The sequence below is a fragment of the Cyphomyrmex costatus genome, unplaced genomic scaffold (genome assembly GCF_001594065.2).
Source record: "Cyphomyrmex costatus isolate MS0001 unplaced genomic scaffold, Ccosl1.0 scaffold85, whole genome shotgun sequence".
Lineage (NCBI taxonomy): Eukaryota > Metazoa > Arthropoda > Insecta > Hymenoptera > Formicidae > Cyphomyrmex > Cyphomyrmex costatus.
Window position 1 is genome coordinate 533,253 of NW_017280430.1, and position 22,065 is coordinate 555,317.

General features: G+C 35.3%; 1 protein-coding gene across 1 annotated transcript in view; it reads left to right on the top strand.

Moving 5' to 3' along the window:
* Cad87A (cadherin 87A) overlaps nucleotides 1-22,065 on the top strand; it is a 243,425-nt gene that overhangs the window by 200,361 nt on the left and 20,999 nt on the right. Inside the window, exon 6 of the mRNA XM_018549672.1 lies at nucleotides 19,538-19,795. Coding sequence (XP_018405174.1) covers nucleotides 19,538-19,795 — 258 coding nt within the window. The remainder of the gene's footprint in view (nucleotides 1-19,537; nucleotides 19,796-22,065) is intronic.

Below are 22,065 nucleotides of genomic sequence, written 5' to 3' on the forward strand. Positions count from 1 at the left end.
TTAAACAATATTAGCTATAAAAAATGCGCTATTAAAATCAATAAATATTAATGCTGTTATACGAACAAGAGTTCTTGGGTAGGCATATAAAAGTCTTTGAAGTAATGTGTTTGAGCGTAATGTTCGAGCGTTGTTTGAATTCCGTAAGAGATTAACGACCTTCTCGTGCATCGCATGGCAATATTTTTCTAGCAATCCAACTGCAATTTAATCGTATTCCCATTACGAACTTTTCTGGCTCCAAAGTGGAAGAATGGCTCCTTATCCCCGAAGTCGTTTCGATCCTCGAGTCTCTGAAAGTAAGTTCCAGCCGTAGATTACGCCTAGTAATAGCCCGGTTTCTTATTTCCCCTTCGTTATCGATGCATTATGCTGCCGATTAATGGATACAGCACGTTCCATTGTGCCACTGGAACTTTTTAAAATCCAGCGATGTCGAACGTCTCGTTAAGAAAATCATTTTCCGATAGATATAAATCACAGCTTACCCCGTGGTATCGTAAAAAGATTATTCGTTCCGAATGCAATTCCGATTCTGTTACGTATTGTATTTGTAATTTCACGCGATTTCGAATAATATTGATTACGGCCGCCCTGTTTTATAAAACTTTTCTGCTTTTTTTACGTTGCACTTTGTACTTTGCACTTTGCGGTTTTATTTCGCACCTGCCTACAAATGAAAAGTGCAAAGTTAAAGGAGAGAGTAATCGAAACTTTTTAATGACTCTTCAGTTTTTATCGTAGCGCTGTCCCAATTTTATCGTCACGCTCGAAAACGCTCTAAATTCTACTTGTTATTACAATCGACAATTGAAAACTTCGGCGCAATAAAAACGATTAAATCAAAATAAATGTTTCGGTAAATTAAATTAAAAATAATAACAAAGTACAATTTTGACAATAATAATTAAGAGTAAAATTTGGACAGAAATAATTGATTTAATATTTTAGACAAATAGCTATTTCAGAAATATCCGTTTGTATCTTCTTGAATAAATATCAAAGTTTGGAGCTTTACATTGTTACATCCAACTTATCAATTAGCTGATATTGTTGAAAATTACTATTCTATTGAAGAGGCTTGTGTTCCGGAGATTCGAAATAAATTCTATCTACCATCATGCATCGCGCAATCTACAAGCTCGGCAATAAAATCGTGCTCTCTACATGAAATCTCGTCCTCTTCCGAGTTCCAAGTAATAAAATCAGAATTATTCGTAACGAAGTATGTACCGGAGAACAATAGATAGCCAATAGGATATTGTCGTGTCGTGACGGGATAGCGAACTAGAACGCGAAATAGCGACCGTGTGTCGTATAATCGTCCTTTTAGCGGCCGCTCGATCGTTAAACGACAACGGATTTATTGAAAAAGTGCCGCACACCTGATATACAATTGCAGCGACACACCAGCGGCTTGCTGACGAAAGCACCGCGAGAGACGACCAGAAAGAGGCGGTTCGTTCATGGTCGATAGTCAACTGGCTACCCCGGTACCGGGCAATAAAAGCACATCGTCCAGGGCCTGATGCAGCCGAACAGCCCTTTGTCCAAGCAGATTGCAATACGAATTTCCGAGTATTGTTTACAGCGTTCTACTAGCCGGCCGTTAAATAATTTCATTGCGCTGGTATCCGGTGTTGCGCTACGCAGTCGAATGACTTCGTATAAATGGAAGCGGGCGCGTATCAGTGGAAAAATTTGAGGAAATATGCTTCTAAAGATACCTTTGACATACCAGCAGTTCGCGATGGATGTGACGTTCAAAATATTCTCGAGAGAAATGATTTCGAGTGGCTAAACTTTTATGAGATTGCGTGTGCAGAAGGGTACAAGTTCTGTGCTTTCATTACAATTTTTAATGCTATTTGTGAATACCATTAAACAAAGTATACACATCGGAAAGTTTTGCTCTCTGCGTTTTTTAACTCATATTTTTCTTCAGTTCTATAAACTTTTAATTTTTCACTTTATTGTGCGTCGTTCGGTATATTTATAGTAAGTAATTTTTTACTCATTCAGTCAAATTATCTTGGAAACTTCGTTTTCCACAAAATTTGGAAGCCATGCACTTTGTATGCTGCTAAAGAGCTTAAAGGAAGGTATTTCAGCTTAACGCAAAAATGCGACATAAATAACATTGATTTTCACGTGTGATATAGAAAGAAAAAAGGCGCGTTAACTGGAGTTAGTTGATCGAAGACTGTCTTAAAAGTGAGTTATTACGGCGCGGCGCGGACGTCGATCAAATGTCTCCGCCAGAAAAATTGCGTCCAGCGTAATATCGACAAACGAGTAATTAATTGCATCTCGGACTTAGTATAATCCCGTTTCTCGAGCAATCTACGAAGCGGCAAGTTGGAAAAAAATGAAATGAAATTCCAGAAAAATTTAGACACACACGGACGGAGTGCAGATTACACAAGGAATAATCTTCGTACTTCATCCGAAAATATTCACCACATAAAAATGTTGCCTTTCAGTAACGCGACTTAAAATTTACATTTTCCTTGCAACAGTTCTAATGTACTTTTCTATCGTTTTTCTAGCGTTTTATTATTCGGCTCGAGAAATAGGTAACGATAAATCGTGAGCATAGAACAAGCGCACGGAGCACTAAGAGCGATCAAGATTCTACCGTTTGCGCGGAACGTTTTCTCTTCCCCGTGCAATTTCTTCGCTGCAACGGAACGAATACAAGCGCATTTACCTCAATTCACCTTACGACCTGGCTCACCTTTTCGACCCGCCGTTGATATCCTCGTCATTACTTACAGCGACACGAAGACTGCTTATGGTAGCGGAGACGGCAAGCACGTGTAACCTTATGAAAGCATTTATAGTACACGCGACAAACATCGTGCAACGGCAGCCGGTTGCTACCAGCTGCATACGTTACATACAGATGTGTGTTCTGCCATCTACGTGCCCTGTAAATGCATCCTCGTTAGAAATGCGCGTCGCGCGATCTCGCTGCGAGCGACCGCCATGACCGTCGTCGTCGTCTATCTTTTACTTTACACCTGTTCGGCGACCCAAGTTTGTGAAAATTCCCTTCGATTTCTCTTATCTCGGAGAGATAGAGATAACTGAGTCAGCTTTTTTGCAACCTATCATTTCACATCTCTCTCTCTCTCTCTCTCTCTCTCTCTCTCTCTCTCTCTCTTTCTCTTTTACTCTTATAATTTGTATAGTTTTATTTGTATTATTTTTCTATCATTTCATACTTTTTGTGTTCTTACATTCATAAAGGACTTGTAGAATATTATTAAATGCTACTTACCCCCTCTTCCTCTCTTTCTTGCTTTCTCTCGATGCGTTAATTCTCATAATTTACTTTAATTTTTCGCTTATTATTTGCTGTTCATGTTATTATTTTCTGTTTTCTTTTTTTCATTCTTATAATTCGTACAGTTTTTATTTTTCATTTTTGTATTAATTTGATGTCACTTTATACTTTTTGTTCCCTTGTTTTCATTCTACATTTTCTGTTTGTGTCCTATGTTCTTTAAGGGCTTGTCCTAGAATACTATTAAACGCTATTTTATCTTTCTCTATCTCTCTTTTATTTATTCTTTCTCGTTAGCTTCCGTATCTGCTAAATGTGAGATCGTTTAGCGTTCTTACTACAAATCATGCTACAAATTATTTGCACATATCCACGATTTTTCTACTCACTCGAAAAATTCGCAGTATCACGCTTCCGGGGTAATGGCAGCACCGCACGCGATCACTGGCGTCATCATTCTTAATGCGATCGGTCATCATGTGTTAAAGTTCGACTTATCTCACACCCGCGGCACGCACTGTTATTCTCGGAAGTATTGTGAAATACACTTCGTTCAAAAAGTATCTCCGCAGACACTCTCTCTACCCTCCGCGTGTAGCTTTATCGCCGACCCTTCGGGGTTTCTCGCGAAAGTATCGCCCCAACCTTGGCGGCTTTTCTTCCCTCCCGGAAGTAGCGAGGTCACGCGACCGCTCCTCCCTTCTCGTCACGATTCTCCCCTTTACACCCGCACCAGATAATTCTCTCGGTATTCTTGGGCTTCCTGTCGACTGCAGACCGGGAGCTACTTTCGGAGGACACAATGCTTTTACCGCCCCCTCCTGCGGGGCGAGAAAACCACCTCTTCCTCGCGGGCGTCGTGTATCGCGACTACGTGCACGGAATCGCGATCCCCCGAACAAAAGGGTGCGCGTGGGCCACCGCGGTGCTCCTTTTTGCCGGTTTTATTTCGGTGCCGGCGTAGCCGACATGCCCGCGATACGAATTGCCGCACAGATAGTCGACAACGCCGAATCACATCGCGGCATTTTGCCCAAAATTCCGACCTATAACCGATACCATGCGATCTCTCCGTGACGTTTCAATCGAAAACAGGCACTCTCCAAATCGCATGGCAGCGTTAACCGAAATTGAATAACATGAATACGAGAATCTAGAGCTTGTTTTGTTATCTTTGTAATTTGTCGCTCTATTTCCAATTTTCTTACGCGGTAAGTCTTTTGCAAGGATATGTCACACCTCAAAGTATTGCTAAAAAATATAAAATCAAATATTGTGCGCTATTATTACATCTGTAAAATTGTAGCGCACTATTCTCTTATTAAAATATTTTAATAATTTAAAAATTATTTATTTTTTTGTTTGTCTTTTCATTCTGAAATAAAATCATGTAGTACATTCTTCCAAATTTGATAAGTTGATTTTATTCGAAACGAATTAAATTAATTTTTTTAATATACCGATAACATTTTAATAAATATTTATGCAAAAGTTTATTTGAATTACTTATACTCATTTAAAAGTTATTTACGTAAAACCGAAGCAAAATAAGGTCATTGCACTGCTTAAGCCAATATGAGCCAAATTATTTGTTATTATTTTGTTTATTGCAGTTGGTTTCAAAGCGTATATTCATCATCAAAATTTTATGACTAATAATGATTTTTGCGGTAATATTTTTAGTCGATATTGTCCGGTCCAAGCATCCTTAAAACTTTGCTTTTCGTAGCATTTGACATCGCTCGAGTTACGTTTTCTATCAATTCTTGTAATTTTGACGTGCACTATTATATTGATATTAAAAGAACAGTGTGGTAACCCATTAAGTAAAATAACATTCCATTATTTTTATCTTCTACGTGTGTGTCAGAATGTAAATTAATCCGTTTTTATGATTAATTTCAATGTAAACAACATTCATATTAACGTATGCATTAAATAATAGACTAAAATTGATAAGATTGATCAAATTTAATACACAAGTTTTCTTGAATTAAATTATTTAACTCCATATTATGTTGTTAGAATTAAATTAACGACATATTCAATAAGAACAGTGGCGACGTATAAAAATGATTATAAATAACAAAAAAAATTGAATATAATTTGACATTATGAATGTAACAACGTGTTTTTCGTGATTCATTACAATTTTATTCTAGATATATCAATCTTCTTCTGTTAATTCTACGATAGAATTACGTCTAATCCATCAGTGAGGAAACATGATTGATACGAAGCGATCCTTCAATTAAAATGAACACGTTTTCTTACACTGGACACACAATTTTATCGCGTCTTAATTTTTACATTTGTGCTTTTACGGACTATTCTTGTCCTCATGTGTCACGAAACTCGCAGACGAAAATTACGACCCCCGGTAAAGGCGCAATACACGCTCGTTAGACGACAGTTACATCGTCGGGAACGGGATATGTGCGAAATAAAAATCGCAGCTCAGCGATTTCAAGCCGGGAACGCGCGCGACCTGTTAGTGTAACGAGTATGACCGTATTCCCGGGATATATCGGGATTCGATTCAGATGTAGACCCGGGATATTCCGCGACCGAGAAATGAATTGACGCGAAAGCAACTGGCTCACAGACGCGAGCCAATTACGATTAGAACGCACATGGGACCGTGCTCAGAGAAAACTTTTAATTCACGCGGAATTAAACTTGAATTAGCGACGAAGGCCGAGCGGAAGGATGAAGTACATACCGGTTCGTGCGCACTCTTCATCATGGATCGGCGTTGTAACGTGTGTGCCGACAGTCTCAATTATCGCGTGAATTTACGCTCTTATCGATGCGCGACGGAAGATGCATACATGACGGTCGATTTTGCATAAAGCTTGGAGCTCCCTGTATTGTAATGCCGCATTACGACGAATAATTGGCGGTAATTGAGCGAGTAATTGGACGAAAGGAATTTTACAAAGGCGCAATTTTGGTGTATTAAACATCAGCGAATCCATTTAGTCTCCCTTTGAGAAGGAACGTCGACTACGCATTGTCGAAAATAAATTTATATTATACGTATGTGATCGTTATTCCAGGTTTATTTTCTTAAATGTTTGTTTCTTTTTTAAGCAAAAAAAAAATACAGTTGTGTACGAAATCATAGAAAGTCTCGTATCGCAACGTATTATCGCAGACAAGCAATTAACCGTAATTGTCTTTGTAATTTTGTGAGAGGAACTTTTGAAGAGCGTAATTTTATTATATCAGCGAGAGCCAATGAAAATCATGCATTGTAACACAATCAATTCATTTTTCGAGCAATAATGTGAATGAAATTTCTAAAAGACGTAATATCATATTATTATAGCTTTTGTAATGAACCTATTCATTTGATTTTTTTAAAAACGCTTTTTTTTTGCTTTTTTTTAGAAAATGTATTATCGTAAAAAAAAAAGAGTGATTAATAAATGATCCTTTTTATTCTTTTTTAAATTCTGAAGTTTCAATTGACATTAACAACCTATACACGTATGTAATTGACTTAGATTTTTTAAGTTGCTCCAACTTTTCTTATTTTTAACATTTTGCGATACTTGAGTGCAAAAATATCGTCTGACTAACAGACAATATTTGGTTCAATATTCAGACAGTGACATATTTTTATTGAGCTTTAAATGGATTATTTAAAAAAAATCATGCAGAGAGAGAGAGAGAGAGAGAGGAAAGAAACGGTTACATTTGCATAAATACATCTCGTCATATAAAAATTACATTGCGAATAATTTTATGAACAATTTTTTAATCATTTCTACGTTATCGTATTTATACACGATTTCAAATAATTCATTATTTGTTGAGTACGATTGAAATTTTAATTTCAATCGTATTAATAATCATCGCATCTTCGTTTTTTGAATATAACGTATCAAAAAGACGTTAAATTCATTAAAAGTATTGGATCTGTATATTGAATGTATTGATCAATGTTGTATATAATATATGAAACGATTATTGTCAGATTTATTTTTTTTGTAGTGTCACGGTAAGTTCTCTGAACCATTCTCTGAACCAATCGCGAGCGGAAAATTCGTGAAAGAATGCAACTTCACCGGTAAACGTGATTGCGTTCAAACGTAAAATTCCTTCCCATTTAATCCGAATAAATAATCGATGATGGATGCGGAATGCATGCGGTAAAATGAAAGGGACGAAAAGTTAGGACGCGCTTTTCACACAGGCGAGCTGCATTCCGTCGACAGCGTAATGACGGAATTGTCGTCATGTCAAACGCTCTGTCACGAGTACCTAGCGCTCGTTTTGCTTTGCATTCGGCGACGCGCGTCCGCCGCGTCCTGCATGCGCGTGTAGATTAAAATTCCGATAGTGAACGCGACAGAAAGCACACCGCCGAGGCTGTTGGCAAAATAGAAAGTCGCCTGCATTAAATAACGCGCGTGCCGACCGACACGGCGCCAAGCTTGGTTTCGGTCGAATTAAATTTTTGACGAATCGGGTAAGTGATGTAAACGAAAAACTTTGCCGCTTACGTTATACGCAAAGAGATCGTAGATTATGAAGACTTTGAAGAAGCGGCGAATAAAAAAAAAAAAAATATATATATATAGGTATTTAAAAATAAAAAATATCGTCTTACAAAATTGTGAAGCTGGATTTCTGAGTGATCTTATTATTTCTTACGAGGCATTATTTACGGAGTGATTAGGAACTGTAGACAAGTCGATTGAACAAGGCATGGACTAAACAAGCGAAAACAGAGCCGCTCGTAAAGTCGACAGATTTACTAAAATTTGATTGGACGCACTAATGCGCATTATTGTATATTAAGATCGTTGTACACTGATTTAATTTATAAGTGTAAAAGCGAAATGCAAATATTTCGAATTATAAAATACATATTTTACCTAACAACACAACAAAGTGTAATTGAGTATTTCACAATTCAATCGGTTTTTGTGTTTATTTACAAACATATCTTTAACTTAATTTATGCATAATGGCTTTAATGTGTATCAGTGCGTACTGACAATGAGTGCGTCCAATCGAATTCGACAGAAACGCGTTATTAACGCGTTATAATAAAATTTCGTCAGAGTTCGCGACTTTCCATTTGTGCACCTTTTTATTATATATTAAATATTGCTTAACGTTAAGCTTCTAAATTCGGCAATTTTCTACCTATATCATTTCTATTAGATTGATGCAAAAATAATGTCGGTTTTTTACTTTTCTGATTTCATTAAAATAACAAACAACTAAACTGTTAATTGACATTCCTGTGGAACTTCTTGAGTACTTTTCAATAGATCCGCTTCAATAATTGCCTTAATAGATTATTGTCAAAGACTTATAGGCTATCCCCAACTCTTTTATTTTCAAGACTATCTCCGTTACGAAATTTTTTAAACCGTAATTGTACTGTCCGTTTGTTTGTAGTTTCTTAACCAAATGTTTCATTAATTCTTCGATTCGTTTCTGCTGTTTTAAAACTTTGAATTTGTGTCTAATAAAATGTAGAATAAATTCCCCAAAGTTTAAAATATAATAGTAAGAATCAACATTATTTTTGCATCAATCTCATACAAAATATAGTTAAAACGACGATTTTTTTTAAAAATGAGGTGCCAACTTCACAGAGATAGTTAAACGTAATTCTATACAACTCGTGATTTTTCCATACTATATGATATAGTCAAAACAAAATAGAGTATAGAGGATATTCAAAATAACGAAACTTGCAACAATCACATACAACTGTAATGAAAAACTATAAGAACGTAGATCCGATTATGTGCGCACATTTCGATACACATCGCGTACCTGTAGATGCGAAAGTATCGCTCGCAGATATCGCCATCGGTCCAGATCAATTTATACGCGGAGGAATTGCAGGAGGATAATACCCCTAATGCCGAATAATCGACGAGCGTGTTACGGCGATAAGCGGGTCATTCTCGTCATTCTTGTCGGCTTGCGTCATAGACATTGGATGTTGAATACCGAGCACACCTCAACACAATCTCCTTTATTTGCGCATGGATCATCGATGTTTTTATGAAAAGAATTTGTACATCACGATATTTATTGGCAGTACGTTGAAACTGAAAAGCAGACGCAGGCATTTTATGAAAACGATTTCATGGGTATATATAATGTATAATAAGCGAACACAAAAACAGTTTATCCCTTTCATTGCTACGTTAATATCGATGTGATTTTAGACTCTTTATGAACATACATCGATGTTAAAAAAAAGTAACATGCAAAAAAAAATTATTTTATAAAATGATCTCATAAATATATATAAATACAATAGATGCACAAATTATAGAAAAATAATTTATCTAACAAAATTCTTATTTTATTTGATTCTCAAAATGTTTAAAATAAAATAAAAAAACACAATTAGAGAGGCAACTGAGAGCAGTTGATATTACATATATCAAAATGCAACGTATTTATATTTTATATGAATAACATAGAAGATTCTTGCTAATTACATACTTTCTTTTTTTCTTTCTTAAAATACGTACGAATGATTCGGCCTTGTTTTAGGCAATCTTCAGTGTATTAACATTGCCATGTATTCTGATTTCACAACTTATATATTGTGAATATTCCTTCTTGAAAATAATTTATGTTATCAAATTCTTTTATTGATTTATCAGTGTATTGGATCTCTTTTTTTATAAACATATATTTACGGGAAAAAAGAAAGCTACGTGTACAAAAAAATACATCTTCGGTATTTTTACAATGAAGCTTTTTCTATAAAATGAACGATCCCGATGTTAGTGCAAAAAAGAACAACATGCGACTACATCTTATCTTCAAAACTCATGGACACGAAGCGCGCTTGCCCTCTCCCTTTTTTTCGCAACAAATAATAAGATCGCGTATCAGCCGGCCGCGTAGTAATTCATCGGGCGTGACGGCGAACCGCACTTTTTTCTTTTTTCCTAGGGGCTTTTTTCCCCTCCCCTCTAGATAAGCCAGAGCGAAGACCACTGGGCGTTTGTCATGTCGCACGCAAGTCGTACAAAATACCGTCGAGAGTTATTCGATTTTCGTCGGTCATTTAGCCGCGTGACTGCGTCCTGCATTCGTGAATTCCGCGACGCCCGACGATGTCCGTTCGTGCGCGATTTCGCTGAAGCGCGCGGCAAACAATGTACGTAAATTATAGTTTTAATATCGCAAATGAAAAAGAGGAAGGAAGAGAGAGAGAGACGATTGTGAATATGTGAGCGAAACGTGCGGAACGATGTGCGTGGAACAATCGTCGAAGTATTTATTTTCAATTGATGTAGATATACAGGGTGTTCCGGAAATCATAATATGATCACCGAGAAGGAGATAATTTCTAGTATAAAAATTAATTGAAAATACCGAGGGGGTAATCACTTAATGTAATCGTGGGACAGAGTCCCTGAAATCATTATAAAATTTGTACAAAATTTCGATATATAATTCGACAATTACAAGAAATAATTGTGTAATATTAGATAAAATCGTTAATTTTACCAAATGACCGCATATATAGTGAGGAAAATTATTTGTCATCAAATAAAATTATATAAAATTAAATGAAATCATGTAATCTGTGGGACAATATTTCAGATAGTGGTTACCCCCTCGGAAAATACAGAATAAATTTTTTTGTATAGAGCTCTGTTTTCGAGAAGATCGAGTTGGAATAATGTCTGCCTAGTTGCCCCCCCCCCCCCCCCTTAACCAAATCTTAATAAATAAATTATGTAATAATGCGCTATTCATATAGGTATAATGAGTTCCAAATCGGATCGAAAAATGCATTTTTACATTTTCCATTATAATTCGACACAGGTAAGAGATACGTCAAAATGGTCTAAAGCAAAAATGAAGTAAATTAAATGATCTTTCGAACTGCACCATTGGTTTTATGATCGGACTTTATTTACGCCTTATAGAGAACAAAAACTGCAAACAGGTCCGATTTAGACCACTTTCCCCTATATAATTTATTTATTAAGATTTGATGAAGTGGCGAGGTCAGCTAGGCAGACGTGTTGAAATATCGTCTGCAACATACAATATCATAGCGTCAGAAAAGAAGTGAAGAATTTTAACACATTATCATCGATTACAATTAATGCGCCTTTAATTGCTCGGGCAACAATTTGTCTGCGACAAATGAAAGGTGACATTTTTAATAATTTTGTAATTAATTAAATCAATTATTAAAAATTATTACATTATATATATAGATATATGTATATTTTAACTCTATAAAGAAGTAACTGTAAATCAAGAGACAAACCGCTAACTAAAATTGTGTACATCAACATCTACTAATGCCTAATAATATCCGCAAGTAATGCTCATTAATGCCCTAGTAATTTTCCAATGTTTAGTAATGGTAAACCTCTCATACTGTTATTATAATGCATAATTCTCCTGAATAATGCTCAGTAATGTTCCAAATCACACCGCAATACCTTCAGCACTTCAACCTTTGCAGTAAACAGTCTGGACCGAGAAAATTTTCTGGTTAAAAATGTACAAATTAAAACGTTCTAATTATATCAACTAGAATTATAATAGATTTAATCACAGAAAATGCTGATTTTTCTATTTTCAACCAGAATTCCATTTAATACAATCGGATTCTTTTTCTAGTATGGGATAAACCAAGCAGATTGTGACTAGTCATAGTGCACACATACAATAAATATTCGAACTCGATTATTTTCAAAAGAGTTCTATACGAAAATATTTTATTCTAAATTTTTTATTTACTTTTACATAAAGAATTGTCTTCTTTCCAATTGTATTACGATTTTCGGAACACCTTATATATATATACATCGTTGAAGAGATTAAATCTCTCGTTTCCGACGAGATTATTCATTCCATGGGACAAGTCCCTGCAATAGGATGTTCCGAGAACACGCTATAATTAATTGGGGTACTATTGAACGTAGTTCGTCGTTTCTGTGCATCCGTAGTGTAAAGCGAAACTACGATTGCAAAAGTTGGCCCGTCTCTTATTCGCTTTCGCTTCTTTCTTTCTTTTTTCTTGCAACGGAAACGTATGTTTGCCCGTCTATCTTTTACCAAAGCTTCGGAAGTTGCTCAAAGCACGCGAAGATACAGAAAATGGCAAGCGAAATGGAAACAAGCAACTTTGCCGACGTCCAGGCCATTTCAATTACTCGTTTCCCTTTCCACGCCCGTATCTCGCCGCTGCGATTACTTTTAGCAGCGTGAGCCATTGTATCAATCAAATCATTCTCTTAATGCATCACCGCAGTACTACTTAAGATACACTGTTAAATTCATAATGTCAAATATCCAATTAGAGTTATTTTTACGCGGAAAGAACAATTCGGCTGAAGCATCTAAAAATTTAACTATAAAATACAGATCTGAAAATAATCTTGCTGGATCATTAAAATAATTATATAAGGATCTCAATGAGCAATGGTGCAAAAAGTTTTAACATTCTAATAACTATACTTTGAGTGTCCTACATAATGATTTTGATGGCTCAACGAGATTATTCTCAGATCTGTAATTGGTTATTTTTAGATACTCCAGGAAAATTGTACTTTTGCTTTTTTAATTTTTAAAATAATATTCTTTTTTTGAGAATAATGTGAATTCAATAATCTAAAGAATACACGTCGAAAAACAAGTTACTATATTTTTAATACATATTTATTAGAGAAAGAGAGAGAGAATACATTACTAAATATAAATATTTAGTTAATAAAAATGATAGCTAAATCAAATTAATGGTACTAAATGAATACATTATGTTTACATTTAGTAAATATTTACTCAGAATGAATCAAATAAAATATTTTTTTTAATTTAGTATTTTTTCAGTGAAGTTTTATAAAATAAAAAAAACACTAAAGAAATATTATTAAAAACTCTATGTATTTTTAATTTCACACAATTATCAACGGAAGCCAGAATTCGGCGTAGCAAATCAAATGCAGCGACCCAGTTGTTCGTGACACATTCACCGCGCAAGTGTCGATAGTTTAAACGGCGAAACGAATCGAGTCGTCGTGTCGTAGAGTGCAATTGTCGGTACCGTTCAGGATGGGTTGAGGAAACATTTTTCGAAAATTCTGCTAGGCAGCGGGGAACGCTTTTAAGTAATTTCAACATATCCCAGCTGTGCATCGCGTGATAATAAACGCTGTCGTTCTTTACATTCGGTCAACCGACATCGCAGCTGTAGAAATCTTCCCGCCCAATGTAACTCAGAGACGGACGCGGGATGAAACCCGTAGTTTCATTCCAGGGAATTCATCCCTTGCCGCGACCCGCTTATCCGCGCTTGACCCATCGCCGATGTCACCGGCTAGCCGTGTTATTTCGAGCGCCGCATTTCGCTGTCCACATTTACGAAAAAGGTCCGGTGCAGTTGCCAAGGGTTCACGATAAGGTGTGTTTCACGAGATCCTTCGAAATGGAAGAAACGACTTTTTTCCTTTTCGTGAAATCTTCGCCTGTAATTTCAGTTTGTCCGTAGTCTTCGTCCGAATTCGCATTCGACTTCGATTCACCGTAAAAATCGAGAGATTTAATTTCTTGTCTTTTTCGTCAAATGTAAAGAGAAGACAGATTTTACTAGAACTAGTAAATTATTTATATTTCTTTTCTTTTTGTGGAAACATCGACTACAATTTCTGCTTTCCCCATAGTTTTCACACAAATTCGGAATCGACGTAAAAATCGAGAGATTTAATTTTTTGTCTTTTATAAAATTTAAGGACAAGATGGATTTTATTAGGATAGAACCACAAAAATGTGGTGTCCCGATTCTACTCTAAATTTAGAAGATATAATTCGGTCTGTTATGAAAAAGGATATTAAGACTCTTGGAAACATATATATTTTTATTTAGAAACGATTGTATAATTTACGAAACGGTTGAAAAGTTCGCTATTGAAAAATAATGTGACAGAAATGGAACATCGCTAATTTTATCCTGATAGATCTGATTTGATTTTCCATTTATTTTTAGTCGTTTCTTATTAAATATACATATATTGGATCGCGACGCATTGTTATTCTGTATAAATCACAGTTAATTTTGTAAGGCGCGAATTTGAATGTATCAGTTATCATTACTCTTACTGCTTCCGCAAATGGATGTCGAATTATTATTCCACCTTCAGCGAAACGGATTACCTTGGTTGAGCGCGGAATTCACGCAGAGGAAGCGGCGCGGTTAGTTAGAAAGTTGAAATTACTGCGTGTAAATGTTACGTGTGCGTGCATACGCACTCTAACGTTACGCACTATGCATCGAGTTTCCGCAAATCGATACGATTGCAAAAAGAAATAAATCAGTGCGTCTCATCTTTTCTCCATCATTCTTTATTATTCTTTTCCCTTCAATCGAGTCGTTTATTGGCAATTTCTTGAGTATTATCGAGATATTATACTTTAAATTAACAATGTATATTAAATTAATATTGCCAAATTATACCCAATTTGAATTATTTTTAATCATTTTTATTGGTCGCCACTGCTATTACTCAATATGTCATTAATTTAACTAGGTTTACAACTTAATTCTCGGCCGTTTTTATCAAGTTTCGACGTAAAATTATAAAAGAACGAATATTAACCGAATGTTCAAAGTAATTTCCTTCACTTTCCACACATTTTCGCCATCTTTCAAAAAACTGTCGGATTTCACTTCGGAAAAAAGATGCTTGTTTAGAGTCGATGAATTCTACGATGCTTCTTTCAACTTCTTCAAGAGACTTGAACGGGGAATCAACCGGATAACGTTGAAGGACCCGGAAAAGATGGTAATCCGTAAGAGAATGCTAGGTCCAGAGAATATATATGCCGCGTGAGAGAGAATTTCCCAGCCTATATCGGAGATAACTTTTATCGTTGATGTACGGCCACGCATTGTCTTGCAACAAAATCACTTTCTTTCTTCTAGCACCAGTAAACGGTCTTTTTCAAGGGCGTTATTCTCTCTTTCTTTTTCTTATTCGAATCAGTTGCTGTTGATAACGTTCAGCAGTGACTGCAGTCGATTGAAATAAGTGCTGTAGTCGATTGAATATAGAGACCGAGAATTAAATTGTAAACTTCCATGTATGTAAAGAAAATGTAAATTTTATCAAAATTTAGTTTATTATTTATAAAAATATACGGTGATGTGAACGTTGTTCACTTTGAAACTAAACACAGAAATGTATAGGTATATATCAAAATTTACATTTTTTTACATACATGGAAGTTTAAAATAAGAAAATGTCATTTTTAACTCAAAGAATTGGGTTACTGTTGCTCTTTTGATATCTATTAATATATTCTATCTATATACTGTTAAATTTATAATGTCAAAGTGTACCCAATTTGAGTTATTTTTAATCATTTCTATAGGTCGTCACTGTTCTTATTCAATATGTCCTTAATTGAACTAAAACAATGGAGTCAAATAATTTAATTCATGAAAACTGTAGTTTGACTGAAAAATTTATTATTAACAATATAAGTGCACGCTTTAATATAGATATACGTTATTACTTTAAAACTGATAACAAAAATATTTATTTACATTATGACATACATATAGAAGTTAAAACTAATAAAATGATTTTAACTCAAAGGATTAGTTTATTATCACTCTTTTTTGGTATCTAACACTATATTCTGTCTATGCGATTATTCCGCGTACGTCATTATCTGCCTCGCTGGAAATTTTCAACGTTTGACGTTGTAATTACTGGAAACACGGTGAGTATGATAATGCCGATGTTACGTTACAGTATATTATCAAGCACGTTATAATGCGTTACGACTCGCACGCCGTTGTTAATCACTTCACCACATTAATGTAGATGTTTATGATGTTTATTCAATGTGCAGCTTCTCATATAATAATTAAGTAACGAAACTATTGCCGTCTAGTTGTGTTGTAAGCCTCTTTGAACGATTTGTAATTCAATTTCGTGATCTTCAATCTTTTTCATAATTATACGCAATGTTTTTTTATGTATATTTATAATATACGTATATTTTTCTGTATAGATAAATTTTAATATATACTTTATACACGTGCGTATTTTGATACTTCAAATGTTTTTGCGTAAACATAAAATTATAAATATAATTTTATTCTGGATACAAATCAGGTCGCTTAAAATGGACTTTTATAATAAATATAAAGTATAAATCAGTTCGCACAGCAAATTATCCAACTGCAAATGATGTTTTTTAATTTTAAAAGTAAAAGAGATTTTAATTCTTCGTCTATTTAAATTTTCGTAACGACCAAGAGCGCGGTCGATTTCAACAAGAGAATTCGTATCTGCATTTGCACTGTAATATGTTACAAGTAAATTCAACTTCGCCATCAGGTGTATTGCCATTATTATTGTTCTCTATTGCCATGACGCCTTTGGGAGACTATCTACCGCGTAAATATGTATATATTCTAATGCATGCGCAATTGGGTACACGTACACACTTGACAAGAACTTTGAGTGCCATCTTTCCACCCTCGACCTCGTTAGCTGCTACTAAACCCCCGGTGCTACCCACTTTTCCGTCTTTTCCAAACTTCCGTGCGAGCGGTATCTACTCGAAACGACACTTCGCAGCCTTTGTATTTCTTTTTTTTTTCTCGCTGAACTCCTTTCGCGAGCGTTTCGATATTTTCAGCAAAATTCTAGTTCCTCTAGATTTTACGTTATTTTCATTGTCCGTTTAAAACACAAGATTTTATAATAAAAATAATATTTATTTTAAAAAACAAAATAATAGATAACGACCGTTACGAGCAATTATACGTTGTAATTAATCATAAACAATTATACAATCAAAAGATCAAAAATTAATATAATCTCTAAAGTAACATTGTATGATACATCGATAAAAATTCAAATAACAAACGTTTCAGCTTCACAGAGCCTTCATCAGTGTAGAACCATAATATATAATCGTTAATTTTTGATGGAAACTAAATATCGGTATAATTTTTTAATAAATTCTTGATTTTAACCTTCATTAGATGTTATTCTTCTTTCAATTCAAATACAGTCTCCACCATCCAGTAGGTCATATTGAATTCCAGAAAAGAATTTGATCGTTGAAATGCGAAAATTCAATTATGTCAACAATATTGTCAATCATTAAAATAACTTTCCAAATTAAAAAAGAAGAAGAACAAATAACATGTTGAAACCACCAGCGATATTAACGAAAAAATTTATTTTTCTCTTTAATCATATTAATTTATCAAAATTAATTATAATAAAAATCCTTCTATTATTTTATGGAGAAATGTCTCGTTTCCAGAGCTGCTTTTCTTCTTGTCATTTTTCGACAAACTTTGCAGAGATCTGAAACTGTCTACAAAACTTTTAAAAAGTCATTTAAAGATGCAGACTTGGAACTGTTTTTTCAATATTAGGACTTGGCTCCTTCACTTCTTCTCAAATGAAAGTACTCGATACTCGACTGTATATTCGTGAACTTGGGAATATTCCAACATAATAACAAATTTATCCATCGAGGAGCAAACGCTCGGTACGTTTCTACGGTAACGTATGTATACAATACGCGTGGTAAAAATTGCATTCATAAAAAATAGTCGAATTTCTTGCAATAACAAGAAGAAAGAACGCGCGCCTCGAAATCCGGGAGAGGCGGATTTGTTCCTTTCTTCCTATACTGAGGGGCTTCCGTCGCACAAATCCACCAATAAAGCCGGGCGTTTACCACACTTGCGACAACTCCGACTTTCCTTCGCGTCGAGAGAAGAAAACTCCTCGAGATGGTCCAAGGACGGGACTTACGAAGACCCGTTCGCAAATGATCGATCTCGAAAAACGGCGATGCTCAAAAGTATGCTTCCTCACGTACGAATCGAGGCACGTTCGAGGCCCGTGTGCCTTCCTTCGTAAGGGATATAGTAAAATTCCGGTCGCGCGCGAGAACGGAGCTCCTGATCTTAGTACACGTTTGAGATCGCACGTGTCCTGGCACATGTGCGTGTGTGCGACTTCAAAGGTACTAGATACAAAATACACGTCGCATTAAGATCTGCAAAGGATATATTTAACACTTTGATTGCCTTTTGTCACCCTTAAGCGAGTTTCTGCGAGGAAAACTCTGTCAATCAAAGATAGATAACGATTTTATTTACAGTCAGAAATAATTTTATTAAATATTTATAAAGGTATTGATTAGAAACGATAAAAAATTATTTATATAATATATAACTAATTTATTGAAAATCTCAAATATATTAAAAATTACAATTTACATTATTAATTTGAAATTGATGTGGCTGTCATTTTTATTTTCTATAGACAGATGCAAAAACAGTTTAATATTTAATTAAGCAGAATTTTTATGATTTTAAAATATTTTTATTATTCTATTATAATATAAAAAAAGAATTACTCTATATTATGAAACATCACAATTAGTTATATATAAATCTTTTCTACTTTTATTTTTATGTCAAATTCAAATGAAAATAAAATACTAATTACAGAGAGAAGAAATTGGCAAAACAAATTTTATTTAAAAAAAATAGATAACAGTGAATAAAAATTAAAAAATTAGTATACCTTCTAGCCTGGTCAGAGATTTTATACATTTTTAAAACGTTCAATTCGTAATTAAGGAGCTAAAGCATTCAGGGATTTCAATTTTTTACATTCGTAATTAAGTATAGCTGTTTTTGCCATCAATTACTCAATTGTGATCTTACAGAACATAATATTGTGTATTACAGAGCAATATATTACTGTCTTTTGCATTTTTTCTTGCGAGACATTGGAAAAGAATTTTTTAATTTACCTTAACGATTGATATGTATGACTTTGTATGATCTCGACTTCTTGAGTTTAGTCCTTCTAAGGCTTATATACTTGAAATTATTGTAGCGAGTATTAAAGAGTTCAGGCAAAAAGTGAATTAAATCTATAATTTGTAAGACTCGTTTTAAGTACGATTTCATCCTTGAATTATAAAATTAGCTCGCTCTCTTGCTCTGAATATTTAATTTAAACGCATAAATTGGATGACGCTTTCGCACGCTTAAGGACAAAAATATTAACCGTCTCAAACTTAGAACTAAGAACACTAAGCGTCAGCCTTCTTATAAGTTAAATCTGAACCCTCTTTATAAAGTTCACGGTATAATTCCCATGAAATCAAATATTAAGCTTCGAGCTCGATATTGCATCATTTTACGAGCGTCCAATGGTTTCTCTCTTCTGTTTCCAGGAGAGCGATACGATACGTTTTCGCGTGACTCTGGAGGACGAGGTACCCGCGGGACAGCAACCGAACATTGTCGGTGTGGACGCTTACGTGATTGTGTTGGATGAGAACGACAATCCGCCGCACTTCCTGGGTGTGCCATATGAGGCGGTCGCTGAGGAGGATACCCCAGTCGGCTCCACCATACTTCCGGGCATCAGGGTCGTGGACCCTGACCTGCTGGGCGACATTATAGATCTAACGTGCGTCCCACAGCCACAGGTGAGTCATTAATACGCGTTAGAGCGCGCGGTAATGTCCCGTGAAAGATATTTTTATCTGGTCTCATCCGACGATCGAATTTCTTGCCGCCCTTTCCCACGTGGGATTTTCTTTCCGTGGAGGAAAATTTCAACCGACGAGTCGTGCTCTTCTGATCCATTGTCTTGGAAAATCCGCCGTTGATAGAATTACGTAGAGAACAACATGCTTTCTTTCTCTCTCTTTATCTCTCTTGACTTAATATCTTTACGAAGCGTACTTTCCAACAAGAAACGCGAGATTTTTTTCTTACTTCTCTTCTTCCGAACTGGTGATCGAGTAAAGGCGTAATGAGGTCTGACAGGTCCCACATGGACTCATACAACAATTTTCTTGCTAATATTGCTGGATTGTGTTGTGTATGTAAGGTGACTAACCGTCCCAAATTAAAACGGACAATTTCAAATTTTAACTCTTTATCTCACTTTACAATACATTTTAATACGATTATGAATTGTCTTTTTTAAGTGTAGAAATAATAATTATGAAATATAATTTCCAATTAATGTGATTTTTTTAACTTAAAAACCCAGACATTATTTATAAAATACATTCAATAGGAAAGTATAATTAAAAAAAAATGTTATTTCATAACTTGATGTAATTTTTTTTGTGCTCTTATATGATGTTATATGTACATTAAGAGTATTATTAATTATTTACAAATATAATATAAATAGGTAATAATTATTTAAAAAATGTTTCAGTTTTCCTTCTTAAAAAGTTATTTTGGTGTATGTTGCTTTCCATTTCAACATTGAGTATCACAAATCTTAAGCTGCAGTTTATTTTATAACTTCACATAAAGAGGTATCGTAAATTTTTCTTTGTATTTATTTGAAAAAACGTTCCGCCTCTTTATCGAGTTTCAATCGGCATCGATTAAATTATTTACTCCGTCGATAAATATATACAGATAGTATCCGGAAAAAAACGATTTGGCAAAAAAAGGCTAAACGAATAAAAAACGAAATGAAAAAAAGGTCGCTTCTAAATTCGTTTTTGTTATCGCGTCTGACAGTGCCCCTCCCCCCGGCGTGAAAGAAAACAGATAATAAACAGGCTATGAGAGAAGGAATTGTTTTCCACTCAAAGGATTTATTAAGAATCGTCGTCGGTCTCTTCTTTACGATGCGACGCGAGCTGCAGCATCAGAATCGGGCTGCAACGGCTGCTATCGTTGAGATACGGTTGGTTGCACGGCGGATAAAAGATGTACAAGTACCGGTGTTTCACGTAAATGAAGAGAGCTCGGATGAAGTGTTCCCCTTGTCCGCGAGACGAAGCGAGGCGAAGAGAGACGAGGTGGAATATCGGTGCTGAGGCGCTTTGTAATTCGCAGTTTTCCATTAAGTTATCTACTCTCGTATCCTGTAATAAACTCAGAGGGAGAGAGAGAAAGGGAATGAGAGGAAACGCGCCGGACTCGCTTCGCCTCGCCTCGCTTCGTCTCGCAACGTCGAGCAGCACGCCCGAGGGAGCTGAGGACTCGTCGACGACGGAGGCGCACGGCAGTCAGTTCTCCTAGTCGGACTTTCGCAATCATCGTTGTGGAGCCCGACGTTAACCCCTGCGGAAAACGCGTGGCCTATTTCGCACGAGCGAGCGTGTAGCGCTCGTATAGCAAAGCGCGTTCGCAAATTTAATAATCGTTCCGATGCGTAAATGGAAATTGTATTACCGTCGCCGCGTAGAATTTGAATTCCGCAGTTTCTTCGGCAGTTTAATCGACAATGTAATTAGGTTTATTTTCAGTATGTGCAAATGAGATACCTACACGTTCCATTAATGATCAGAAATGCAAACATGCGTTTAGGTTAAAGTAACCAATTTTTTTAAAGAGGAAAAGAGAGGAGGATGAGGCATTATTAAAAATTCTATATTAATTGTCATAATTAAAGTTTAATAGATAAACATTTTTTTATAATTGTTAATGATTTTTTGGTTTTTTGGTATCTCTACCTTAAAACTTTTATATGCAAAATAATTAGAGGAATCACGTTATCTAAAAAAAATTACATAATTCCATTTAAAAAAGTGGAGGTGACCTTCATATCTTTTTAGCGCCTTCACTTAGAGAAAAACAATGTGACTAAAACGTGTTCCCCTCGACACCGTTCCATTTTTATTTGAAACATTTTTTCGTATTGTCAAAAATAAACGAAATATTCAAGATGTTTTCGATTTAAGTGGACCACCCGGTATATATATATATATATAGGGAGAGGGAG